Source organism: Gavia stellata, chromosome 9, assembly GCF_030936135.1.
Source record: "Gavia stellata isolate bGavSte3 chromosome 9, bGavSte3.hap2, whole genome shotgun sequence".
Taxonomy (NCBI): domain Eukaryota; kingdom Metazoa; phylum Chordata; class Aves; order Gaviiformes; family Gaviidae; genus Gavia; species Gavia stellata.
This window is the reverse complement of record NC_082602.1, coordinates 18,568,404-18,596,097: the sequence shown is the minus strand read 5'-3', so window position 1 is coordinate 18,596,097 and position 27,694 is coordinate 18,568,404. Positions and strand designations below refer to the sequence as shown.

Here is a 27,694-nt window from a genome sequence, read left to right as displayed (position 1 = left end):
TTTTTGATTGTGTCAGACTTAATTCAAGCAGGCTTTTCATTCCCATAGCTGGAAGCATCGACTACAGATTCAGATTTTTTGAGGCAAGCTGAAAAGCCACTTTCGCCTGAGGTTAAAGTCAAACTAACAGCTGCAAAGCAACTTTCTTAAAATGAGGACCCTTCTGAGTCTCAAGTTTTCCAATTGCAAAGTAGAACTTTTCTAGTTTTTAGGGGGTTTTCCACACAGATTTAGCAGAGGTTATTGCAGTTCAGAAAATATTTGGCAGCAGAATGATTAGAGCTTTAAGCCTACTAAACAAATTTTCTTCAAATATCTATTGGTTTGGTTTGGTTCTTTTTTTCTTTGAATCAAAATTTACACACAGTTTGCATTTGAAGAGAAGGGGTGCAGTATATTTAGTGACATTAACATCTTCATCTGCCATTTGAATCTGTAGCTTGAAAAGTCCTCTTCCTCTGCAAAATGCAAAGCACAGGAGTTCAAAACCAAAGGACTTCAGTTGTATGTTCAAGCAGGGTCTGCATGAGACTTTAGGTTGAGGACAACTTTGTTCAGTAGTCAAGCTGAGGATTTTTATGTAAAATGCAAGAACATAGCCCAGAAGTTGAATGGCAGATGGTTTCCCATTTAGAAGGAGAGGTCTTCATCTGAGACCGCCTGAGAAAATTTCCCCAAAAAAAGAGCTAGCATAGTGGAGGATGGGTTACAAGCATGCACTGGCATGAGCCAGAATGACTGCTCTGTCTCTTGTAAGAAACAGGGCTCTCCAACTCATCACACTGGAGCCCTTCTGGCTGCTACAATTAGAGCTGTCTTAGCTTTTCCATTCTAAAACCCTGCTGTTTTAAATCCCTCTGAATTCCCCAAAGCTTATACCTGCTGCGGTTAAAGTTAGTGCCAAGCCAGGTGAAACCAGATGAAATTTGCTGAAGGAATTTCTGGAAGTCAAGATGCATTCTGCTGCATAGTAGTAAATGCTAGGTTTTATATGGCTGCATGGTTGAGGATTTGATGAGTATAGTAACTACAAACGACTTTAAAACAGCACGTCCTGCAGTCTTGTGCTGTGCTAAAGGAAACAGGCCTGTGTGGCTGTGCTAACTGTGCAGGAATGGTTAAACTATAAATTGAGAATGGTCCTGCATTATGTCATCCCATCCAATTCTCTGTTCAGCTTCAAAAAGATGTAGTGTACCAGTAACCAGCTGGTGAACAGTAAGTGCTTGTTACTGAACTACTTCATCTACAGATGACTTCTGAAGCATTCACCTTTCCTACTTTGCTTTTTGCCTCTGTTTCTTTCTAGCAGCTTACATGTGCAACAGCCTTTTCTCCATGTGTGAAAACCACCTCAGCTCAGTTTCTTGGATCCCAAAAGTACCAAACACTAGTCTTATTGGACCTGTTGGCTTCTTTGCTACTAAGCGGAGTACATTTGTATTGCGTATCGGTGTGCTCTGCAAGAGATTGTGCTCTACACAAAATACGCATTGTTCATTATTACCCTGCTTCTCCCTACACACGCAGGCAATCGCTGTCCTCTGCTCTGGAAGTCCAGCCTCTTCCAGTGTGCCTGGAGAGTTTCCTCTGCAAGGTTTGGATAGTTAGCTAGGTCTCCTCTCATGATGTTTTAGCAGAGTAGTGTTTGGTAGTAGATACATTAGTACCTGTTCCATAATTACACAGTCTTGCCAGGTAATGTGTAATTACGCTCAGGAGAATTAAGTCTGGGCTGTTGGAAACCTTCACTGTGGTTTAGCCGAGGGTGGTAATTCTCTTTGTCCTGTGTCATTATGGTAATGTAGTATGTGTTCCCAGTGATTTAGAGCTTTCTTTATCATTTAATGGGGGGCAGTTCTGTTTAAATGGATTTTTGACCAGAGAAAAAGAACATTTATGTATCTTGGTGAGTTATGGATTGAAATCCCATCTTTATTGGGACACCTTGTCAGATGTTGGCATTCCTAGAGCCATCCCAAGGTGGTGGCCGCTCCAAACCATGCATTGACCAGGTGATGGCAGAGGATCAGCTGAAGAATGGCTTGCTGTCCTCAGAATAAATATAGCTGGGATTCAGCTTCTTTGAGATGTTTATCTGCTGGGAAAGTATTTCGTGATTGAGTGTCCTAGGAGCATCCTGGGAGCTGGAATTATCCTAACAGATTCTGACACAGATAACTAGGCAAGGCATCTTTGCAAGAGGTAGAAAGGAAGAAAGTGTATTTATTCTGCAAATAGAAGTCCAGATTTCTTCTGCAGTTCATGCAGGTCATCACCTTTTACAAGCATCTCTCTCTGCCCACCTGAAGAATACAGACAGCATCACCTACCAGAGAGGTGGGAGGATATTAGCTATTTCTGCAGAATTGAAACTAAAACTTCCTGTGCAATGCTCCTTTGTAGCTGTGTAGTGGTAGGGGGAGTTCTCAGGGCTCAAAACTGCTTGCGAAGAAAGGAGCAATGCAGAGGTTTTGAACTTTCATTTATTTTCTTCATTCTTCTGGGGCCCATGTGCGCATTTACCTGCCTTTTTTGCTCACTGCTTTTTTCTAGTAGTTCAAAATACCTTTGACTTTCCTGACAGGAATCTCTTTGCCAGATCCCATGCTGACCTGTGCCTTGAAATATGTGCGACTTATTCCTAGTGGTGACTCCACCTTCCAGAGCACCCCTAGGAGCTGTTCGGTTGAGCAAAATCCCTTTTTGTGTCCCTGCCCTATTGTTCATCTAGTCTGACCTGTCAGGCTGTGGGTCAAACTTCTTCAGTGAAATGAAGAATTTCTGGCATAGGTGACTGCCTTTCCCCTTTTTTGAAGATATTAAACTTTTTGAATGAGACCGGTCTCTTTTAATCTCCAACTTGCTACCTGCCCATCTAAATGTAATCATGGCTGAAAAATTAGTGAGTGTGTGATAGCATCAGGCAGAGGAACATCCCCTGGCATTTCCATGAGAAAGGGAGCCAGATGTTTGGCCTTGTTGGATCTTTCAAAGCACTGCTTCTTAAGGAGGGATTTTTGGAAGCTGTCTTACCGTCACTGAGGAAACCAAGTTGCAGGTCAAGGGCAGCTTTATAACATCAGTGTGTTATGAAATTGTAAAAACAACTGGAAAGCAGGCAAGCCAAGGTCCCTGCTCCTTGTGATGGGTATTTGCATGTGTCTCGTGAGCGCTCTGAAGGAAATGGGAGCTTTGATATTTGTGATCCTCCCACCTAGCCAGTCAGCTGCTCTGCAGATGTAGATGGTCACTCCTCATTCCAGCTCAGTTCTCCTGGCTCAGTGAGCAGGAACTACAGTAGTCGGGGCTTTCCCAGATGTTGGAAGCTGTGGTTCCCTAAAGGAGCGTATGTGTGTGCATATTATTTGCTTCCCAGAAGTCACTCTGGGATCTACATTTCATCAACTGCAGCAGGTCACGAAAACGGGAAGGTGGAGAGCAGAGTGAGCGGCAGTGCTCACGTCTTGTCCCGCAGAGTGTGACAGCGGGGTAGGTGCTGGGCAGCCGAAGCCTGAGGGCAGTGGGGCTTGCTCTGCTTTTGTTAGGACGTTTTAACCTGAAAAAAAGACACTTAACAATGGTAACTAAGGAGAACTTCGTTCAGCAGCTTGTAATGAAGGGAAAACAGATTTGCTGGCAGCAGTCTTGGGGTTGTGGGGTCGGGTTAACATTTTGCATCTGATCAGTGGATGAGATCTTCCTCAGTAGGGTTGAAACCTGAAAGTGCTAGCGTGTGGAAGGAAGATGAAGGAAGAAGGGTGCCTCTTAAAAAGCTGTTTCCCCTGTGTCTTTGCACTGATAATCTTCTATCCTGGGAATCCTGACAAATTTCACATTACCCCTTTGGCAAGGTCTCAGGCGGTCAGATATGTAGCCAGTACCATGAATGAACATCCTTAGAGTACAAGCCACCAACCTGCACACAGCAGCCACGTGCAAACATTTTGGAAGACCCTGATATCTTTCAGAGGGTCACTCCTTGTTGCTGGTCTGGGTTTTTTTTCCCCTCTCTCACAGCTTGCGGAGAGACCTTGCAGGACTCAACAGGGAACTTCTCAGCCCCTGGCTTTCCAAATGGCTACCCTTCCTATTCCCACTGTGTCTGGAGAATCTCGGTGACCCCAGGGGAGAAGGTAGGTGCCACGCCAGCATAAGGTGTACGCTGCACTTCCCTTGTATGTGGATAACAGTGATAACAGTGTTAGCAGCTGCCAAAAGATCTCTGCATGCCTGGATTGCAGGGATGGAGCCTGGAAAGGCTCCCGAGCACCATCGCCATCCTCCCAGGAATGGAGTCAGGAATACATGGTCCTAAGGAGAGAAGAGGTAATGCTGGAGCAGAGCCCTCTCACAGATCTGGGCTGCATGTTAATCTCTGATCCTTCCTCTCTATTCGAGACTAATCCCTGCCTGGACAGTCTCCTGCCACCTGCTAGCTCTGGCTGAGCTAGGAGCTGGGGGAATCACCTTTCAAAGCCAGGTGCCAGTCAGATGAGTTAGATAAAATGTGCCGGCAAGCTGTGGTCCCCAAGGGAGCCGAAGAGCCATGAGTGACATCAGTGGTCTGCCCCTGTCACGCAGGCATAATGTCCCTGTCAGGGGACTCCCACTCCCCGCCTTGAAACGCCGAGCCCCACTGCGCATCAATCAGCCGCCCTGTCCACTTTCTTCCCAGCTCCTTTTGTTTTATTGATCTTCCTGTGGAAATGAAATCTTTCTTTAATCCACTAACGCCAGCCCTTCAAGCCTTTCATGCTGTATCAGGCTGCAAGAATGCGCAGCCTGGCTTGGGAGCTCCTCGGCAGAGTGGCTTTGCTGAGGACCACCCTCGAGATGCACTTAAGACTCGGACTTGAACAAAGAAGGGCAGAGCTTGCTTGTTTTGCAGCAGCCGTCTTGCTCTGGGACCCGGTTCTATCACCTGCAAGCCCAGTCCTCTGCAGTGCTGAGCACCTGCCATTAGCTGCAGGGAGAGCTTCACCCGTGGCAAAGGTGCCAAGAACCGTCCAGGTTTTGAAACTGTTGCACTGGGAGTTTTGCAGTATAAATCTTACCATAAATTCTCCCTTTGTCTCTCAGCCTCTTCAGAAGAGTTGTATTGGATAGGACCCAGCATCTAAATGCTGAACCACTGATGTTAAAAAAAAAAAAAAAAAAAAAAATTCAGATTAAATGCTTCAACTTACCTGTTTAATAAAATGCAGCAATTGGTACAAAGTAGCATCACAGCACTGAGGCATTAGCTTAGAACAGATACTGGGCTTCTAGTATTCATCTGCATAGAAACAGATGAATCTCCTTTGGCAGTCCAAAGTCAGAAAACTGCAAAAGTGTGAACAAAGTAAGCAGCATCATTACAGACTGTGCTCTGCACATCCAGCCAGGGCTTTGGGGGTGAATATCTATTTTAATCTAGTGATATTTCTGTGGCAGACTTTAAATGTAGATTAATACATGGGTCAAATCTTGCAAGGACAAAAATGCCGCAAGTACACCCCATCGCTGACTTCTGTAGGCTCAGAGCAAGGCCTGTAATCCTTGTTACAGAGGAAGGAGACCAAAGGGATAAAATTTTAACCCTCAGCTCTGTTCAGTAAAGCCACTGAACACAGTTGCATCACGGTGATGGTGTGAGTCTAATTGTTAGAATGTGGAAACTTGTCAGCAAAATTAGCTATTTCTTATAAGCATCATTTATATAAGTGTATAGACCCCAAACATCTGTATTTTGGGCAATGTGTTTCTCTGGTGTTCACATTAATCAAAACCAAAGATTCAAGTTTTAGTTTTAAAAAAGCCAAATTAGGCTTTTCTTAAGTAGCATTTTAGTAACTGAGGAGCAGTGACTGTGAATTACAGAATGGATAGTAAAGTGCTGTCTGCTGTCATGTACTTTCATGGTTTCATTAAAATACCTTGAAAAGACTTTTTTGTGGAAAGCTGATTTAAAAAGTCCAACCAACTGCCCAGCTGTCTTTTCCTGCATACTCACTTATGCAGCACTGTAACAGAGGCGACGCACGTAACCTGTAGGGTCTTTTTAAAGTAGTTCCCTTCCCAAAGAGAAGCATGTACTCTCTCCTTTCAGATTATGTTAAACTTCACATCAATGGACCTGTTTAAAAGTCGCCTTTGCTGGTATGATTATGTGGAGGTGCGTGATGGCTACTGGAGGAAGGCTCCGTTACTGGGTGAGTAGCTGTTTCATTTTAATTGCATTTTGTATGTTCTTCTTGAATCTTTTTGCGGGAAAAACCCCAAACAGGTAGAAACCTTCCTTTACCTGGAAGGAGCCTATGTCTAGCCAGTGCACTGGCCATCCATTCATGTCTCCATCCAGAGATGTCAGTGTGCTATATTCACACCAAATGATCCATGCTCCAAGTCCAAGTGAGTCGGGGGTATGGCTAGGATTAAAAATGTGATCTCTGGAGTTTTATTAACGCTTTTTCCTAAGACCTGTGTAGAACTTCCAGGCGGTCAGAATGAAGCAGCCATACAGCTCCTGGCCGAAGCTCCTGCCGTTATTTCTCAAATATTTGTATCTACAAATACACGGTAGTCTGTACTTTGGGCCTCTGTATTTCTAGCAGGGAACTTGCTAGACCAGGCCTAGGATATCAGACTGTGCAAGGGCACTAGTCCGCTCCTGCTCCCAAAGATCTCAAGGAAGCACAGCTCCTCTGTGTCCTCCCTGTTCCTCTGCCTCCTGCTATCGTAACTGCAAATCTTTTCCACCCCGAGCGGGCAGTCAGGAGTCCCACCTGCTTTGCCACTGGCTCTAATCCTGATGTCCTCTCCTAACCTCGGTATCCTGACGTGTAAAATGCTGCACTGCAAACAGCCCCTCCTGCCTGACAGGAAAGAAGCAATCAGGTTGTGTGGCATCACCAGCTGTGTTAGATTGCTGTGCCCTGTGCTGCAGCGCAGGACTGGGCTGGTCAGTGTGGGGTCAGTGGGCTTAGGGCGGTCTGGGTGCTCGCCTTGGCCCCGCTGGACATCCCAGCCCTGGTACTAGGTGTGGTGCTGAGGCTGGAGCCGTGCTGCTCTCCAGAGGTTTCTGTGGGCCTGCCTTTCAGTGCAGAGTTGGCAGACGGTTTTACTGCTTCCGCAGCATTTATCACTGTTTTCTGCTGCACGTGCATCAGGTAACATTGCTCCAGCAGCTGCAACTTAGCTCCTTGTTATTTATTTTTTCTGCCTAGTAATGTAAAGGTATTTCAGAAGCCAAGCACCTCCCCGTCCCCTAATGCAGGTGGGCTCGTGAGTGTTTCCATCTGGAAGGAGACGCTGCATGAGTGGCCACGGCTCCCGCAAGGGGCTGAGCCCATGAAATTAGCTCGGAAGAGGCAGACAGACGGCAATTCAGCAGGGGGCGGGGAGGGGGATTAGTGTGAATTGTGAAAGCACGGGCTTCTTGCGGAGAGAAAAAATACATGTGCACTGCATATTTTCCCAGGGAAGTGTGTGAAAACCCAGCCTTTAAATGGTGTATAACTTTTTATGAATGGGCCCTTTATCACACTCCGAGGAGTTTGCTCATTCTCGTTCCTCATCTGCGTTTCCTCTCCTTGACACCCTTGTTAAACTCCAAGTCTAAATCCAGGAGGCAGTTGCTCAGTGACCCTAGAGGAAGGAGCTTTGCAGTGCTGATGCTCTCTGTTAGCATCCCCTTTGGGAGCAGAGATGGGAGATGCTATTGGTACACTGCTGGGCTGTCACCGCAGCTCAGAACTGAGTAGCCGAGCAAACCTAGGGTCTGAGATGATACTTGGATGAGTGACTCCACAAGAGAAAAAGTTGGTGGTGAAACTGCCGTTGAAGAGAAACAAAGTTTGCAGCTCACCTTCTGATTTGCACTGACTGGCCTGTCACAGAGGCATAGCTCTTGCATCCCTGAAGGTCATAGCCTTCCCGAGGCTGCCAAGTGGTGAAGGTGGGGCAGGCAGAGCCAAAAATGGCAGTAGCTGGCTGTGGGCAGCTGACTTAGCAGGGCCCCCTAGGCTTTTAATGCACAGGATTCATGCCAACTACTCTGCCCGGCCATACATAGGAAAAGCAGCAGCCTTCTCTGCCTGCCAATCGACAGGCCTTGAACTGTCTGTCTCCTTACCCAGCGTGGGGAACCACCAATGCAGTCTGCTAATGGGAACTAAGGTGCTGTCTTGCAGGTAAGCCATTAACCAGGTCTTTACCTAGTGGAGGTTGTTCAGAGAAGCCTTTGCCTGCTGTTGCAAGGCCAGGATCCCCATCACCGCTGTCCTGACTGAATTCAACCTGAGGAGCTGCTCTCTGCTGCTGTCAAATTCCCACTGGGGGTTCAGTTGCACAGGGTGCCGAGGCCACGCTGAATTCAGTATATAGCCTTGCTGGTGTCAGCTGAAGCGAAAAACCATGTTTCCACTGTGTGCTCTCAGTGCATACTTGGTGCTTGCTCTGTTTCTGTGAGGAGCTTCTGGCTGGAACAGATAAAGGAGCACCAAATCAGGGTTGTTGAGGTTGGTTGGGTTGCAGATGCCATCTGCAGTTATTCTGTTTCAGAATTCATCCTTGCTGGCAGGATTTGGGTATTTACCAGTGCTGGTGCATGCCAGTGCTCAGAGCTGGGTGAACCATGGAGCAAAAAGGCTCTTGGTCTCTTTCTCTTGAAAGAGATTGAATGACTGCAGAGTCTTAATTGGGAAGAGGTGAGAGCAGAGGACGAGGTAAGGGGTGTTTTCTCATTAGCATGGCCACATATCACCCTCAGTTTGACTTGGACAATTTGCTCTTGGGTGCAAAATGCTGAAGGAGTTTTCAAGGCCTAGCAGGTGGAAAGGACGTTCCCTAATGTCACATCTCTAGAAGGACGGGGGATAGTTCTCCACCCTTGCAGCTCATTTGCCCAATTATGTGATCAAAACAAGAGCCCTTTTGAATTTATCAGGGCAATAGAGGCTGCATCTGTGACTACTGGATTCTGCTCCCAGATGAAGAAAACCTTTATTAATTTAATAATTGAAGAGAATATGAGTTAATGGCGGGGGGGGGGGGGAACAGAAACTCATTCAAAAGCACAAGTGGTGGGAGTGAAAGGGGGTTTTACACAGCTCCTTTAACCACAGACTCTTTGCTTCCTGGAGCCACAGGTGCCTGCTGTGCTGCCCATCAGCCAGGAGATCTTGATCATCTCTTTCCTGCCTTCTAGGTAGATTTTGTGGTGACAAGATCCCTGAACCAGTAATCTCCACGGACAGCAGGCTGTGGATCGAGTTCCGGAGCAGCAGTAACATCCTGGGCAAAGGCTTCTTTGTGGTCTATGAAGGTACAGCCTTTAGCTAGAAGTCATCTGTCGCATTGCACAGAGCAGCCAGAACAGGATGCAGGAATTTATGGGATCAGCAGGAGTTCTGCTTCACTGCGTGGTTAGACGCAGCCCCTGCTCTTTTTTTTTTTTTATGGGAATTGGCAGATTTTGTAGGCTGTTTCAGCAGGCAAAGCATGGATCTTCCAACTAGATCATGACATTTTTGGGTGGACAACTGGATGGCAGCACAGAGCAATAGCTTCCGTTTGTAGGCAGGTTCTGTTTGCCCTAACCAGCCCCTGCAAGCAGCAGTGTTGGGAGTAGCAGGAGTTCCTTCCAGTAATTTAACAGACAAAGTTCTGTTTCAGATCATACATTTTATATCACTTAATGCAGCTTATTTGTTTGGGTTTTTTTCTCAAATGCAAAGATTGTTCTTTGGTTTCTCCCTTGTATGTTTTACTTGCAGAAGATTAAAAATTAGCATGTCAGATCTGCAGGTCAGATACTTTGGAAACTTGCATGGCACTGGGATGCTGAAACCTCTTCAGAGGAGGAGCAATACTACCAAAGTCACTAACAAATCAGTAACATCCCTTCTCCATATATGCTTATTTTTTTATAATAATGATTCTAAAATGTACTAAAAGTCTTCATTGTTCTTTGGGCAACAGGCATTTTCTTAGAAGTACCAGTGTTGTCAACAGTATTGAGGTTGACTGTGTTGGTACCGACTTTGCATCATCTTCTTTCTGCAGCCACAGGAACAAGCATGACACTAGAAGCCCAGTGCCCAAGTGTCCAATATACTCATGAATAATGATACTAACAGAGGGAAGTGGAGAAAACACGGGACTGTTGGGGAAGTGCAAATAAAGCATATGAGGATTTCACAACAGTGCGGGGCTAACAAATCTGTTTCACAGGAGAAATATCTGGTTTCTGCAGGAATTGTTGCCTCAGAGACAGAGGTAGCTTGCTGATATTTTTTTATTATTATTATTTTATTTTTTTTATGTCTCTCCTGAGAAGCAGCTGTTGCCTGGACCGTGTGGTTTGTAACACCCCTTTTATGGTAGTTTGTTGGAATTAGAATTGATCAAATTAGTGTGTCTCTAATAGACTGTTTTATTTTGGCTTATTGCTTTGGTGGGCTGGTCAGCTTAATTCTTACAGTGGATTATTCCCCAGTGCTGTCTGCTCCAACTTCAAAAGAAAAAAAAAGCAAGGTGAGGAATGTTTTTTGGGAAGCTACTTCTCTAGTCTTCCTTGTGTGTTTTAATATGGCATCATCCTTCATATTGCTAAATGATATTTTTAAAAAAATTTTTTACATTAGCTACATGCCAAAGTCACTTTGCAAAACTTTCTTTTCTCTTGATAATTTTACATATTTCCTGCTGATTAATGAATGACCCCTGAAGGCTCAGTAAACATGAGCAATACTTGCCTCACTTGACTTTTGAGGAGAGTAAATGAAAGTGGAATGTGCGTCTAGTGGTCAAACTTTGCATCCCTCTGACTGTTCATATTTTCCTGCCTCTTCAAGGCTCTGGCTTTTTATGTAACCCTTTCCTGCAAGAAACTTCCCACTGGAAAGGTATGAAATCTGTGCTTGCTCTCAGGCTTAGCAATAGAGTATGACTGGTGGAAGCCAGCTTGTACCACAGAAACAGTGGTGGCCCATTGCATACGCCCTTTTCTTAGCTTGGCCTTTTCTTGTCAGAGGAGCAGGTAATGAGATTATCTGCATCTCTGTCCATTATTTATTTGCTGAAATGGGAGTTGCCAAAAATCTTCCTTAATCCCTATTTCCCTCTGATGCAAGCTCTGGTAATGGCTTCTTTCTTTCTCCGTTGTCAGGTAGCTTGCTCAGCTGTTCTATGACTTCTGTGTCTAGGCAATAAGGGTAATTTTTATTTCCAGGAGGGATTGCCCTTCAATGTTTTATTTTTGTATCAATTTTTGTCCAAAAGCTCTCTGCGTTGCTGTTAGTTCCTCTTTTTCTTTTGAACTCTTCTCCCTCACATACTAAAAAGCCAAAGTGGGTTTTACCACTGCTTCTCTGTCCTCTGCTTTAGTGAGAGTGCATGTAAATGCTCATGCATCTGAACTTTGCTGGAAGCTCTGTGGATAAGGACTGATTTTTTGGATTTGGGTTCCTCCAAGTCTTGGCCCTAAAGTTTTCAGTAGATGGGAGGAAAGAGGCCCATGTGTAGCCACGTGATGGGAGGATTATTTGTTCAGTCATATTGTTCCTTTTCTTTCATGAGATTCAAGACTGGAAGATGCTGGTGGTTTTGCCCTATGGCACTGCTGGCAGCCCCAAATTTGTTGTCGTTATTGTCTTCTCAGGCTCTATCAGCAGATGTTCTTTCCGTTTTGCATAAAGCTCTTCCAGTATACTTACCTGCTCAGCTGAATTTCAGTGTGAACCACTGCAGTGGATAGAGAAAATACTGTTTGCTGCCTGACAATTTTATGGCTGCTAAAAAAAATTGCCAGTTCTCTGCTCTTGTAGTCCTTTTCCTATTAGGTGGAGGAGACAGTTCTCTAAAGGGTCCCTCAGAGGTTCTCTCTAGCACCACTTGTAGCTCTGAATATATGAACTCAGACTACAACTTAAATTGTGCTCTGCAGCTGAATTTTGGGTGCAACTGTTTGGTGGTGCCTTAGCACTGATTCTCTAAGAAAGAAGTTAGCACTGCACTAGTGAAACAGTGCTTTTAACTAGGTCGCAGTTAAACATTAGCAGCTTACAAGGCAAAACCAAGACAATGTTACTCAATGCAAGCAATTTCCACGACACTACAGGGACACACACATCTGAACTGCTAATGCAATGCGTTGTGGGAAGACCCCAAGGGTGAAAAGGGTTGATGTCGGGCAGGAGTCATTGCAGTGCCATCTCTCTTGTACTTACTGTCAGTGCTTTTTGTTTGCTTGACTTTAAACACAGCCAAAACGTTACATGCTTTCTTTAGACATGTGTGTCTTGCATCATGGGATAACACAGGTTTTAGCCTGTGATCTTCCTTTCATTTGTTACATGGTCTTGCAGACAATTATGCTGAACTGCTATTGTCTTTGAGGTCTCAGTTAGTTTTGTGTTAAACTAGGTTTTCATTAAATTTTCTGTTCTTGGTCTTTAAACTTACTCATTCTTACATTTAGCACAAAACTTAATTTTTCAGGCAGAGCAGTCAGCCTATTGGTCTTCTGGTCAAAAGCTCAACTCGTGCTTGTTAACATTGCCATCGTGTGGTTGGATTAGATTTGCAACTGGTTTTTATTTAGGTGGTTTTTTTGCCAGCTTGTATTGGTCCTTAGTGCTGATAGCAGGTTTTAAGCAGTTATGAAGGCGACCAGGAGTATGAAACACACAAATCCATAAAAATTCTCTGTCCCAGTGAGTTCGCCTTCTAAGGAGGTTGGCACAGCAAGACAGCAGACACTGTCACTAAGACAAAATGTTAAATTTGTAAAAACTTCAAAGACTTGTGTGTTGCCTTTGTGGAAAAAGCAGTATTGATACAGATTTGAATGAGGAAGAAGACTATGTATGGAGCAGGCTTTACCTAAGGAAAAATCTGCAATCTCATGGTTTTTCTGTTTGTTTTTTTATGAAGCTATTTGTGGTGGTGAAGTTCACAAAGATGCTGGCCAAATCCAATCTCCCAATTACCCAGATGACTACAGACCTTCCAAAGAGTGCATCTGGAAGATCACAGTTTCTGAGGGCTTTCACATAGGAATCACGTTCCAAGCCTTTGAGGTGAGAAATGTTATTGTATATTATATTATGGATATTATTTCACTTCTGTAGGTACTTTAAAATTAAGAAGGAAGTTACGTAAGTAATAATAATAAATATTTCGAATAGTTCAGAACAACAATTCTCCTCACCAGAAGTTTGTTCAGAGATTTTGAAACCAAGTTTTAAATATTATGAGTTTTCAAAAACTGTTACTCTAGACAGAAAGAATTAGAAGGGGCACAAAATTGCTGATGATGTTAAGTAGGCACTCCTGAGTCCTTAAATTTTCACTCTGGTCAAATGAAATTGAATGGTCACAACTGAGGCAAAAAAATCCTGTTGGTGTCGCTGGGGCTTGGCAGATTTCAGGGTGTTTGTGATTCTCTAAAGAAACATCATGTTCCCAGATGGCAGACAGGCTTTGAAGAGCTCAGGAAAGGTTTTATCTAGTTGATTATAGGATGCCTTACGCTCTTAGTTAGGTGCCCAATGATGTGCTTCTGACTACTGATTTAGAAGTCACATACAGGACTGGACAGGACCTGGGTTGGTGCATAAAAGCCGTCTAGCCCATAGGCTCCTGTGGCTTCTGCATACTTACTGTACTGACACCATTAGCTCCTGGTTGTGACCCCATGGCTATTCCTCGAGCCTTCATGTTTGTAGTTGTTCTGCACTGTCACTTACAGCTTCTCATAGAAAAGCAGCTTGCAGGTAGTCGGGGACCAGGTTTCGCTGAAGGGTAGCCATGAAATAGGAGTAGAACTGAGATGTACCCAGGCTTGAATGCAATTTCAACGGCAGGAGAGCTCAATGGCAACCATGAGGCAAGTACTTAGTTGTGACCAGTTGTTTGGGATGCTCCTTTGGAAGCTGATCTCTGGCCAAAATCTAACTGGGTAGCTAGCCTGACTCAGAGCACTCATACTAGTGAGCTACAGGCACACCCTTTTCCAATTGCAGATTGAATGGCATGATGCATGTTCTTATGACTACCTGGAGATCCGAGATGGCCTCACTGAATACAGCCCACTGATAGGCCACTTCTGTGGCTATGAGAAGCCAGAAGATATCAAATCCAGCTCAAATAAAGTATGGATGAAGTTTGCATCTGATGCAACCATCAATAAAGCAGGCTTTGCAGCAAATTTCTTTAAAGGTATGTGGTCTAGTACCTCTCAAGGTCAAAACTGGGGATCACTCATTCCTTAACCTACTGCCATCCCAAAGTGATCAGTTACCATTGTATCTACATGTAGTTAAGAGCTGTTAGACTTGTCTGTACAACCGCCAATATCAAGTTTATATACAAATTGCTTTGAGAGTGTAGAGGGGATTGATGCTGAGGCATGAACACCACCTCGCTGATTAAGACAGAGACCCTACCTCAAAAAACATTAGTCTTTCATTTATGGGTCAGTACCAGCACAGGCACTAACACAGCTGGACAGAATGTGACCCCCATTTATCCAGGCCATGGGATACTGACGTTTTCAAATAAGGTACTAGTACTGTACAAAGAATGTTAAAAACAACTCTCTGCTTAAGTTCTATTCCAAAAGAAACTTCTGGAGCAAGGGTAAATTTGATTGCAAGTAGAATCCCAGGGAAAATTTCAGAGTGCTTTAGGAGACAAATGTGTTCCTAAACAGAGATCCTCTTCACGAAGATGCAAATGAAGACTAAGATTCTTCTTAAGAGCAGGACCCAAGCCATGGTCCTTTACCAGCATCGTGGTGACTTGATAGAGGCAAGAACCCAATATCTAACCACTTGGGAAAATACCTGCGGAGCTACTGCAAGCAGGAAGTCATGTTTCTCTTATTTCTGTACAACTGTCACTGAACCTAATAGCTGCAATGCCAATATTTGGATTGCATAAGTGCTTTATTTCTACTTTAACTTTTGTCTTGCGTTAAGGGTGTCATGGTACGTTTGGATTTCTCAAATTTACAGGACAATGTACTCTTGTGAATTAAACTTTATTGCAGGAGCTCATTAAGAAATACAACAAACGAACACATCAGGGCTCAATCCCTTTTGCTCAGACTAGTCTATCATGTGAATTCACTTATTCACCATTCAAGTCATAAGGTTTCATAACTTATAACCCGTAATTCTTAATCCATGCACTTATGCGCAAAAAAAAAGAATTAGTTAAAGTTTAATTCACAGAATATGTTGTCCTGTAAATTTGAGAGATCCAAACGGACCATGACAAAGGGTGATTGCAAGATCACTGGCAAATACTGTGATGTTTGATCCAGTCCCTGAACAACTCTCACAGTGCCTAGATTTCCTTCTTTAAATTTCTCAGGTTCCATAAAGACACAGAGAATTCTTCTTCCTAAAGACAGTTTGGCTTCTTTCAGGAGCTGATAGTGCAGGTGGACTGTGGCAGAGATATCTTCCATGGATTAGCACTACATGGAGACTTCTTGGCCTGCAGCAAGTCAGTTTGTAGAATCTGAGGTTCTCCTGCAAGTTTGTAGGGGAACAAAGTTACACACCTGAACCCGGGATGCTTTCCTGGTGATACAGATAGTCAGAAATAAATTTATTTCTTTTTTATGTAAAAAATGCATAAACATGCACTGCTAGTGCAATTGCAGACATAGGTATTGTCTGTGGAGTTTTTGCTGGCAGACTAGATCTTGCAGCATCTGCTCAGACTTCACATGTTTGAACCAGAAAGTGTGTAGCTTGTGGATCGTTAGGGTGTTCTTAAGTCCAGCTGAGGAGCAAAGTGTATTTGCCTGGACGAAGCACCATAGTAGCCATAGCTACACAATTTCTAGCCAGCTTGCATTGTGGGCAAACCTGATGTCAGTTTGCAAAAGCTGGGTAGACATACCTGCAGGCTACATGTGAATTTTCAAGCTGGGCTCTGAAGTCTGCAGCCTTTACCTCCGTATTCAGAGGGATTGTGACTACCAGCCACTCCATGAACAAATTAAATGAACAAATTAGATGGCTTTGCAGGCACTCTTCAGACTGCCACCCATAGATGATTGAGCAACATGTCAGCTTTGCCTTAATGAATTATGAAAGGAATAGAGCTTCAGTTATATGTCTTACAACATTGAAAGAAAATAACTCAGCTTAAGAAAAAACACAGTTAAGGATGGAATTGAATGTGATGCTTTGTGAGAACTTGCAGTGGTAACTTCTAACTTTACAGAGAAAATAAACCTGCAAACAACTCAGAGAGAGTAAGACAGCTCAGAGTGGGTAAGTCATTGGTCACATCCAAGAGACAATGTCAGGAAGATATGAAGAGCAATTACCTCATGTCCATCCCATCATGTATATCTCAAGGAAAAGCTCTAGGATTATTCTTTATGTCTTATCTTCATTTTGGTAACAAATTGTATCACTGAAGCCTATTTTGTAAATGGTTGAAGTGTTAGTAGTGATGTGCTTGTCTTACACTCATGTTGTTGTGCCTTTCTTCTTCATGGTAAACATTAGAGGAAAGACAATACTTTGCAAAATATACCTGCCCATAGCCAGGACATGTCCCTCCCATGTAAAGACTGATCACAGGAGTTTTTGATGATCGTAGGAGTTGCAGCCTCTCTTTTCTCTCAAGCAAGTGATTTAACAGCCAGATTAGAAGCTATTGAACCTATACCCAAGCATGGAGCAGGAAAGAATTACTCTACTTTATCCATAGTGAATCTGCAAACAGAAACCAGAAAATAAAATCTGTCTGGACTGGAACTGTTGCAGTGGGGGGTTCCTGACTGTGGGAAGGCTTTGCAGGAATACAGTGTTATCAATAGAACTGAGTATTTCAGTTGGAAGGGACCTACAATGATCAGCTAGTCAAGACTGTTCCTATTTGATCTCTGTAGCAGTAACTGTTTCTGGAGCATTGTATTGGGTGTAGGTGCTAAGGTATTGGCAGTGGGAGGCTGCAGGGGCTGCCCCATGCCAGACAGATGGTACAAGCTGGCTCTGCAGTGGACCAACCACAGGACACAGCTGAGTCCATCAGCTGAGCTGGTGGTGCCTCTGTGAAAACATGTTTAAGAAAGGTCAAAAATGCTGGAGCAGCGGGGAGGTATGAGAAGGAAGGAGCGGCAGAGTCATGTACTGACTGTAGCTCCCCATCCCCTTCTGCCTTTGCATGGTCATGGCTTTGCTGAAGGGACTGAGTGTAAGCTGCAGTGGTACAAGGCAGGGGGAGAGGAGTCTGGAGTGAAGGTGAGCCTGGGAAAGGGGGTCAGAAAGTTGTTTTCCCTGAGTGTTTTAACATTTGTTTCTTTTTTTTTTCCAGTTTTTCTTTCGTAATACCCGAATCAGTACTCAAATATTTATATTAATTGGCAATAAATTAAGTTAAATTCCCCAAAGTTGAGTCTGTTTTGCCAATGACAGTAATTGGTGGGTAATTCCCCTATCTCAACCCAGGAGCTTTCTTGCTCCTGTTCTTCCCATTTTCTCCCCCATTCCACTGGAGTAGGGGGCCGGGGAGTGAGCAAGCAGCTAGGTGGGAGTTTGGCTGATAGCTGAGGCCAACACCCGACAACCATGTTAATAAAACCATCTATTAAGGGATGCAAATGGAATCAGGGGTCAGGGTGAGAAGCCTGTACATCTGGCTATCTGTATGTTAAAATGTCAGTTCAGGTTGTTGAGATGTGATTGGAAGAACCTGACTTCAAAGTCTAGGGTAGCAAGACTTCATGTGTCTATGAAAAGGAAGAACTACTTGCATGTCCTCCCAGCTCCTTTGCTGCACCCCGTTTAGTGGGGTATGGCCTCCTGCAGCTCCATTACTGTGGGCACCATAATGGGCTGGTTCCTGTAGCTCAAGTCACTCAAGAGCATGTGGAATTTAAAAAAACAAAAAAAACCCAACCCAGGAGCAAATGAGAACAAAAGGCAGTGAAGTCTTTACAGGAGACCATGTTTTCTTGTTCCTGTCCAGAAAAAGCACTCTTGACTAGTAACGGTAATTGTAGTCCTTTATGGTTTTGGTGGTAGGAGTACTTTAGCACTTGTGAGGTTTGCTACAGTGCCTGATCTCTGGGGTCGGCTCATCAGCTAATGCTCTGGCCCTTCTGTCCAGAAGTGTTGCATGAGGAATATTGAGGGGGTTTGGGTGGTCAGGAAACTGTGACTTGTTCTGGTTTTCTCCTGACAGAGATGGATGAATGTTCTCTGCCGGACAACGGTGGGTGTGAGCAACACTGTGAGAACACACTGGGCAGTTACAAATGCACCTGCGAGCCTGGCTATGAGTTGACAGCTGATAAAAAGAGCTGTGAAGGTGAGTAACATACAGATTGAGGCATTGGTCTATAGGATGGGTACTGCAGCTAGTAATGAAATTGAACAATCTTGGAAATTATTTTCCTTGCCCCTACATCCTCTTTGTTTCTGTTTATCTTCCCCCACCTGAAAAATGTCTTTTTGTCAACATCTGCCATTGAAAAACTAAAAATACTCTGATTCTCTACTACTAAACATCTCTAAAACCAGTTGTTCTTCATGGCCAGAGTTCCCTGTTCAAACTAGATCTCCCACAGTGCAGCATAAGGGAGGGTGGGCATTACAACCTAACCATAGAGTGGCCCCAAAGTATTTCAATCCAAGGCTGAATTTATCTTTTTTTTTGAAGAAATTTCTTTTGTAGAATAAAATATCAATGCTTTGCCTGCATGCAGAATAGACATTCTCCATACTGAGGAGTAAATTCCCTTCTTTGGTTATGGGGAAAAAAACCCACATCTTCGATAGAAACTGTTTCTGTCAGCTTTCTATTTATACAGTTAATCTCTTACAACAAGTGTTTGCTTCCACCAACAATACATCTGTTGGTGTGGTGAGAATCCACCCATTGTTCTTGTCTCCTAGCTCTGCCTCTCAGCTGAGACGTGGAGGGAGCTCCACACACTGTGAGTGGTGCTCTCAAAGTCACCCGATTTACCGCGACTTCTACTTTTGTCAAACTGTTTGAGGAAGGCTGCTATCAACTTGGTGAGGGCAGAGTTAGGTGTGTGCAAAAGGCTTTTGGAAACTTTACTTCACTTTTTAAAATAATGTCTTGCAACTTTGAGCAAGCCAGTTGGTATAAGTTGGCAAGCATTTTTTGAATTTCACTTGTAACCTCGTATTTTAAGCTTAATTTGTGGGCAATACAGGAAGGATAGTCTTTGAAATTGTAGTGATGCACATCAGAGCAAATTGCTTTTGTTTCTCCAGACACACTTGCTTGCTACACTTTTTATATTGAAGCTGCTCCCTTGGGTTGGTTCTCTTAATGCAAAATGATGCTGGGAACAAGACACGGGAAGCTTTTATCTCTGTGGGTTTTGAAGATCTGGCTGTATCTCATTACTCCCAAGAAACAGCAAGAAAAAATTGCTTTGTTGCAAACTAGAATTTTTCAGCAAAAGAGCAAACTGAGGTTGATTCCTTTGAGGTAAAAGCCATGCCCTCCTACAAGAGGGTGAAGCTGAGATGTCCTAAAATTTTAAAGAGAATGGGATAATAAAAGTAAGTCTTTGGCTTTGTCTTCAATTTTCCCTAGAGACGATGCAGTCCACATATAATAAGCCACTGAAATGTTGAGAGGGGTGTCTTCCCTAGGATTCCATTATCTTCTAATTATTCCATTACTGATAAATTTGTAATAGTAAGGTTTGTAGGACTGAGCGTGTGTGAATTTACCAAGCTGGCCTTTACAACTGTATTGTGCATGTCAAGTCAACTGATCCACAGTAAGCCCAAGGCTAGAGAATAAAAAGGAGATCAATCTTACATGGTTTACGTGGCTCTCAGGGCCATAGCCTGGCTGTGTGAGTTTCACTGGTGATTTATAGCAGGTGAGGGTTCTGTCGTCTTCGCAGCTCCCAGCATTTTAAACCTGTTCTGGAGGCCGGGATTTGAAATGTGCCACCAACCAGGATCTGATTCATTTCCTAGCTAACAGTGTGGCCCAATCTGTGTGTCTGAACAGAACCAAGTAAAACTTGTGTTCATTTATTGCCTCTCCAGCTGCCTGTGGGGGCTTCATCACCAAGCTCAATGGGACCATTACTAGCCCTGGATGGCCCAAGGAATATCCTACTAACAAAAACTGCGTCTGGCAGGTGGTAGCTCCAGCCCAGTACCGGATCTCTCTACAGTTCGAAGTGTTTGAGCTGGAAGGCAATGATGTACGTAACCAGTCCCCGCATCTCAGAGGTGTGACTATTGGCTAACTCAGACCTGGATAAATCCTTGGGGTACAATGAAGAGGAGACTCTGTCTTACTGGTGGAGCTTCTGGTTGTTTCCCCACCCTTGATATAACAAGCAAATAACAGTGATTGTTCTCCTTGAAGTCTGGATCTGAAGTGGAAGGACTAAAGCTGTTCTGTTACAAATGGGCTTCTTTTCTCTACCAGTTTTGCATAATTGTCTGTGTTTTCCATCCCTAATAGGTGTCCCATCCCGCCCCCTTCCCCAGAGCTGCTTTTGCAGGAAAATAATTGGAAATGAACAATGAAGTAGAGTTCTTCAAGGATTAGCAAAATAACCAGTAAAAGAGTCTGTTCTCTGCCCTTCCAAGGGCAGGGTGGAATTTCAACAAAGCATTCAGGTCTCACTTTCCCCACTGTAAATGGGAGCAGTGGCCCTTCCTTAATTCAGCAGGCTGCTGAAGTTCGTTCAACACTGCCAGGTTCTTGGATAAGATGGGAGTAATCATTTTAGCTAAATTAAATGGAACCTTTGCTATTCTGATAAACACACCCATGCTTTAAGACCGGGGCAGCAAGGGAAGGGGGTGAGAACACTACAGAGGAGAATTTGGGGAAGTTAGGATTGTGTTTGCATAGAAGGCTGTTTCTGTTCCCTCTCAGTCAAGTCTCTGTCCCCTTCCTCTGAAATGCTCTGTTCCAAGTCCACAGAGCTGAGAAATCTCCTCTTCTCTCTGCAGGTCTGTAAATATGACTACGTTGAGGTTCGTAGTGGGTTGGCTTCTGACTCCAAGCTGCATGGCAAATTTTGTGGCTCAGAGAAGCCCGAAGTAATCACGTCGTATAGCAACAACATGAGACTGGAGTTCAAGTCAGACAACACGGTCTCCAAGAAAGGCTTTAAAGTTCACTACTTCTCTGGTACGTGGCTGTATGCTTTGAGTTGCTTACCTGTCTCCTCTGACTGAACCTCTTGGTTTTGGTGAATTTTCTTCAACCTACTGTCAAATCAGACAGAGCCTGACATGGTTAGTTACATCTAAAAAGCATGGTTGCTCTGTGCTGTGTCACCTTTCATCTTGGTTACTCAGTGCAGCATATGGTCCAGTTTCACGGTGTGTCAGCAAGATGCATGGATTTCATCAATGCCTCCAGTCCTTCCACAGCAGAAAGCAATGGGGAACCCAATCATATAAGTTATTTCTGTCCCTGGAGTCATTAAAGAAAAGCTTTTTCCTCTGAAACTAGAAGAGTTAGAAAATTTCCAGAAGTTTTCTATACAGCAATCCTTCCCATCAAAGCAGTACATGCAAATGGAAGTTTGTAATCCTCTGTTCTGAATCCTTTGTAGCTCTTGGTGTCAGTGATGTACCTTGTTAGCAGGCAGTTCTGGAGGTTAACTGTACATCATATAGTAGTGGAAATTCAATTTCATGCTGTGTTTTCAGCAGAGACTGAGGAGTATTAACGTTTTTGAGGAGGATGATCAGGCAAAATGGCCTTGAATCAAGGCAGTTGCAGAGTAGAATCAGGGATAGGGGCTTGGCTTATTAAATCTAACAAGTGGAAGGAATACATCTAGAAATACATTTGGGAGTGAGGAGACAGATGAGGTTAATGAGGTCCAAGGAGGGCATTGGCCCAAGAAATAGTGGAGATAAACTGCTCATAAATTAAATTGAACTGGAAACCATGAGCAGATCCTATTCTCAGAACAGTGAGATTCAGGAATGCATAGTCCTGAACACACGGAAGTGAACATCCACTGGGGCATATTTCAGCTTCAGGGAGCACCTCGTACCTTAGATCCTCTTCTCCATCTGGCTGCTTGTGCTCTCAGACAGAGCTATTTAAAGATGGAGGCTTATCAGAGCATGTAGAAACTTGATAATATGAAGACTGGCCAGTAGGTTTTTGCCTAGGCTAGTGAGTTTGTGTGATATTTTTCCTGGACTCTGTTCTAGAAGAATGAGACATTGCTATAAGTTTCTTTTAGATAGGACTCTTTAACCACTCAAAACCTACATTATGTAATAAAACACATTTGTGATGCATTTTATGGAATGAAAGACAATTGAAGAGAGTTGCGTCTGGGCTAAAAAGCTGGCTGGACTAATCCAGCAGCAGAGGTTGGCGGTTTGCACTGGTATCTGCCAGTCTGGGTATGGGACTTCCAGCTGACGACTGTGGTAGTCTGTGTCTCGCTGTCAACTCGGTGTTTGTTGGTTTGATCCTGCCCAGACAAGGATGAATGCTCCAAAGACAATGGTGGTTGCCAGCATGAATGTATCAACACCTTTGGGAGCTACATATGCCAGTGCAGAAACGGCTTCATGCTGCATGACAATGGCCATGATTGTAAAGAAGGTAAGGCCCCCACTTTCCCTCAGGAAAGACAAGGTTCTTCAAACATGGTTTGAGCCAGGGTGCTTCCTGCCCGGTTTTGGAAGGTTGGTTGTGCAGCGTACCGGGCTGGGGCACCGAAAAAGCCCCAGCTAGCTGAAAAAGTACCTAGAAAAAGGAAGAAGAGGGCTTGTTTTCAGCTGGATCAGACTGGATTCCCCAGTCTGGCACTCTATATGGCCATGGGAGATGGACAGGGTGGGGGCAAGAAGTTGGGTTAGCGAAAAGAATAGTTGTGGGACATTACCATCAGACTAGTCACTGCTGCTTCATTTAATTATTGGGTTTGAGTCAGAAGGGAAAGGATGAGCTGATCTAACTGCTTGCTGCTGCCAAAATTACCTTTCTTCCTGCACCCCTACCCCTGCTGTGTGCTGCCATGGCCTTCCTGTGTATGGCCTCTGGTCCTTGTCTGATCTCTCCATGAGCTGATTCAGTGTTCGAAGTCAGCAACACAACTCAAGGCTGAGACAGCACCAGAGTCAACACGGTGGAGGGGTTGGACATCGTGTCACTGGGAACAGGACAGACGAGATGAAGGAGCAGGAGAATATGTTTGGGAGTGAGGAGGTGGATGAGGTTAATGAGGCCCAGGGGAATGAGACGGTCCATTTCACCAGCTGCCAAGTTAGCTCAAAAAAATATAGGACAAACCCACCAGAACGATGCAGTAATACTAAAAGGTCTTGTTCAGTGACTGAAGCCTTCCCTGTTTCTGCCTTGTTAAGGGTCTCAGTGGGCAGAGAGGAGCATGTAGGATGTTATGTGGTTCCCATGTGAGACCTGCCTTGATGCCTCCACCTTGTGATCTCTCTCTCTCTCAAGCTGGTTGCGAGCACAAGCTGAGTGGTGCGGAGGGAACAATGAGCAGTCCAAACTGGCCTGACAAGTACCCCAGCCGGAAAGAGTGCACCTGGGACATCTCTGCAACGCCTGGCCACCGAGTGAAAGTAGTGAGTAACCAGTGAGTGGGAGTGCGAGGGGAGAAGCAGGCTGGATTGTGAGGAGCTGAGGTGACTTTCACCCGCCACTGTGTGAGTGGGAGCTTGATTCCCGTATGTTCTGTATAGGGTGCTCGGAGGGGGGTGTCCTGAGAGGCTGCCCCTGGCCTGCAAAAGGGCAGAAGGTCTTGGAGGGACACAAGGCAGGGGTGAGGCAGCTTGGAGGAGACTCCAGCAGGTGACAACTGTGGAGCATTGCTGTCTTTGTTAACAGAAGGTATAACATGCCCTCCCACCGCTACCCCTCCTTGTGACCCATTCTGTTGGGACCGTCTCTGCATAAGGTGGTGCAGACCCTCTGAGGGAGAAGCGTCAGGCCCGTTTTATAGCATGGCCTGATGCATATGGCAGGGCATGCCCAAAGCTGTGCAGATGGCCCATGCACTGCAGGAAATAATGCCTGGATCCCTGTGCTCAGTGGAAGTAGTATTGAAGAAATGCCCATCCGGTGTGCTAGGCAGGGTTCCCGGCAGGAAAACAAGACTGTATAAGGCTTGCAGTTGAAACCTGTTGTCATGCACCCATGTGAGGCAGCAAAGCTAAGGCTACACGGCACATTCATATGAACTTCTGAGCTTTGCCACCCTGAGATCCCTCCTGTCTGAAAGCGCACTATTCTGTTGTAGTTGATGGGAGGAGTGGGGCAAGTATAACGTTTGACCTGTTTCTCACTTAGCATTTCATCCTCTGCTCAATTGCATACTCAGATTTACAAATGTCTGTCTTAATTCTCCTTATTCTTGCTGTAGACCTTCAATGAGTTTGAGATTGAACAGCACCAAGAATGTGCCTATGACCACTTGGAAATATATGATGGGCCCAACAGCAAGTCACCTATCCTTGGTCGCTTCTGTGGCAGCAAGAAACCAGACCCTGTAGTGGCTTCTACCAACAAGATGTTCCTCAGATTTTACTCTGATGCTTCTGTGCAAAGAAAAGGTTTCCAGGCAAAGCACAGCACAGGTAAGCTTGGTGCCTGCCGATAACCCAGTGCGATAAGATGTCATCAAATCTCACTGTGTTGTTTACCAGGCAAAACGAGACACGCTTTTCTCCCAAATAAGCTTAGTCTGAATTTTAAGTGGTTGTAAATTGCGCTAACCAGTTCCCAGACCATTATTGGCACTGTGCCATAAACGCCAGCTTCCTTATCAGCTCAGAGGTCTCTTGATGTCAGGCATTCCTGCTCAGTTCTTTTGTTTAAATGGGAGGCGTTTGGTTGAGCAGCAACCCATTTTGTTCCTCATCAACCCTCAGAAAATGAGGTGATGCAACTTACCCCGTGTATTGGCCCACACACGGAACAGGCTGGTTATGGTGGAAGCAGAGATGTGCTGTGGACAGACACAGCAAGCTTGATCTTCTATCTGTGGCAGCTCAGAGGTGGGTGTGTTGTACCAAGGTTCACTTTTTTGAAATCCCTGCCACTGTAAACAGATGAAGCATGGCCTGAGCAGCAGTGCCTGAGAGGCTGATGAGAAGCCATCTTCCCAACTGGCTGCAGGGAAACTCTGCACCAAAGCACATGCATTTTGCACAAGCATGGGGCTACCTTTGTGCAATGTGTGGGCAGAAAAGGATTATTTTGGTCCTCAGTTTTTTAGTATGCTTCAACTTACTGCTGATAAAATACTCAGAGTCAGAATTTCAGCTGCAGGACAAGTGCAAAGAACATGTTAAGTCTTCCTTTTAAGCAATTGCTTTATGAAATAATACATTTTTCCAAAGCATAATGTGGCAGGAACCCCATCCTGCCAGTTTTAACTGATTGTCTCCTTCCCTCCATGTTCTGTACCAAAAGAACCAAGCTTCCCTATGCTGTGTGGGTCAATGGATTCATGGGTGCCTGGAGAATTCACTGGTAGTTTGGTGCAGTGGTTAATTACCTTCCCTGTTGTACATGCACTTCATGCTGAAGGTCTTCTCTCTCTACAGCTGGCCCAAAATTGGGGTGGCGAGTCTTTGTTGTGATGTAGGGCCTTTAATGAGACTGTGTTTTGTGCTCTTTTCTTCCTCCAGAGTGTGGTGGGCTCTTAAAGGCTGATGTACAAACTAAGGAGTTGTATTCCCATGCTCAATTTGGGGACAACAACTACCCAGGTCAAGTGAACTGTGAATGGGTGATTGTAGCTGAAGATGGTTACGGGGTGGAGCTGATATTCCAGACATTTGAGATTGAGGAGGAGGCCGACTGTGGGTACGACTACATGGAGATTTATGATGGTTACGATAGCACTGCACCCCGCCTGGGACGATTCTGTGGCTCAGGGGTAAGCTGTGGTGGTGGGGATTTCATAGGCATAACTGAAGGTGGCAGGGAAGCGTACTCTCATACCCTTTTTGGAGAGGGGTAGCTCTCACAAACTGGTGATGAGAATGCCTTGTGTGTCTAGGTTTTGCTGCTTCTCCTGTTGCTAGATATCACAGCCATTTTATCTGATGCACAGAGTTGGTCTGAAAACCTTGCTGACTGACTTTCCCTTGTTAGCCCAGAGCCATGTGCAGCAGCACGGGACTGCTGTGCTGCTGTGCCCCAGCCCTGCTGCAAAAGCGTTGTGTAAATGTTGGAAACAGCGTCCAAAGGCCAGTTTCATCCTCAGTCACTTCTTGCCTGAAGCCAAGTCACATTGAGGCCATGCTATGGTGAGGACAAAGGGTGAAGGCACTTGCAGAGTTGCTTGTTGACTCCAGGGTGGTGTGCTGTCTCCTAAACTGTTATCAATGTCCCCATTAAGAGGAGTGACTCTGTTAGCATGAGCAACAGCGTGTGGTATTTAAAACCAGAGGTTCTATGTTTAATTTCTCTAGGACTTCAGCAATTAAGTGGAGAAAGTTCTTATTGCATTTAAAGAGACATCCAAGGAGCAGGTGTGTTGGAGCAGTCCTTGAAAACTGGTGAAATGGTCTTTAAAATAAACAAAGGCATAGCAGCTTGGTCTGAAGAAGTTCATGGCAGCAGGGTAGTCATCTACCTACCTGTACACTGATAAATGGAGAATGGCTAGGAAAGTGTTGGTCCTGCAGAGAAGCACAGGGAGGTTGCAGCAGGTCACAATGGTGGGGGAGATAACCAGAGTTATCATGTAAGATATGTGGCTAAGTTATTTTGCTCCTAATGAACCCTGGGAGGGCCTCAGCTGCCAAACAGGGTCCAGTTTGGATTGTGTCATTTTTCCAAAAAGATTAGGGCAAAGTGGAGAAAACTCAGAAGACTGGAACAAGAACATCCAGGGAGCCCTGCGAATGTGACCTACAAAAAACAACTGGAAGAACTGGGATTGTAGAGTGGGCTGGCATCAGTCTTCAAACATAAGGGGCAAGCATGCAAAGAGCAAGGGAGTGTGCTCAGGAAGTCAGAGCAGGGCAGGAGGTACTGAGTGCTCAATGTTTGTGTTTCCTGGCCAGTCTGTGAGCTTAAATTCTAGTATCATAGTGCAGACGGTTATTTAACCTGCAGACGTGACCACTCTGTGCTGTCTTCTTTACTTTTCTGCAGCCTCTGGAAGAAATCTACTCTGCAGGGGATTCCATCATGATTCGATTCCACACAGACGACACCATCAACAAGAAAGGCTTTCACGCCCGATACATAAGTACCAAATTTCAGGATGCATTGCACATGAGAAAGTAGTTTGGCTGCTCCTCACAGACATTCCCATCTGAAGATTGAGACATTTAACTGTGATCTTTGTCTTTTTTATTTAAGCTTCTGTGCACCTGGCCAAAAGCAGCGTACAGTATTTTCTGTAACTAAAACTAAATCCAGCCTCAAAGGTTTGCCTCTGAAATTATTAGCATGACCTTTTCTTGTTAACATACCCAGGACCAAAAATTGTCTTCTAATCATACCTGCCAGGGCATAAACATTGTATTTCGCACAGCCTGCCACGGGGCTGAGTGAAGACTGAGACTGAATGAGAAAAGCCTTCATCTCTTGCATATCCTGTTTCTAGGTGACATTTCCTAAGCATCCTGTACACATGACCTGTCCGAACACATTTTCTGGAGCAGATGATGTGGACAGCCACCCAGTAGGATTTTCTTAAAGGACC

At 44.7% G+C, this 27,694-nt stretch overlaps 1 protein-coding gene across 1 annotated transcript in view; it reads left to right on the top strand.

Annotated features, from left to right (window-relative positions):
• The window catches only part of TLL2 (tolloid like 2), a 96,532-nt gene extending 69,259 nt beyond the window's left edge, over positions 1–27,273 (top strand). The window contains exons 9-21 of the mRNA XM_059820946.1: positions 4,021–4,136; positions 6,092–6,194; positions 9,191–9,307; positions 12,919–13,064; positions 14,010–14,205; positions 18,199–18,324; positions 20,055–20,215; positions 20,979–21,159; positions 22,480–22,605; positions 23,467–23,594; positions 24,392–24,605; positions 25,662–25,912; positions 27,139–27,273. Coding sequence (XP_059676929.1) covers positions 4,021–4,136; positions 6,092–6,194; positions 9,191–9,307; positions 12,919–13,064; positions 14,010–14,205; positions 18,199–18,324; positions 20,055–20,215; positions 20,979–21,159; positions 22,480–22,605; positions 23,467–23,594; positions 24,392–24,605; positions 25,662–25,912; positions 27,139–27,273 — 2,000 coding nt within the window. The remainder of the gene's footprint in view (positions 1–4,020; positions 4,137–6,091; positions 6,195–9,190; positions 9,308–12,918; positions 13,065–14,009; positions 14,206–18,198; positions 18,325–20,054; positions 20,216–20,978; positions 21,160–22,479; positions 22,606–23,466; positions 23,595–24,391; positions 24,606–25,661; positions 25,913–27,138) is intronic.
• Positions 27,274–27,694: the final 421 nt, after the last annotated feature.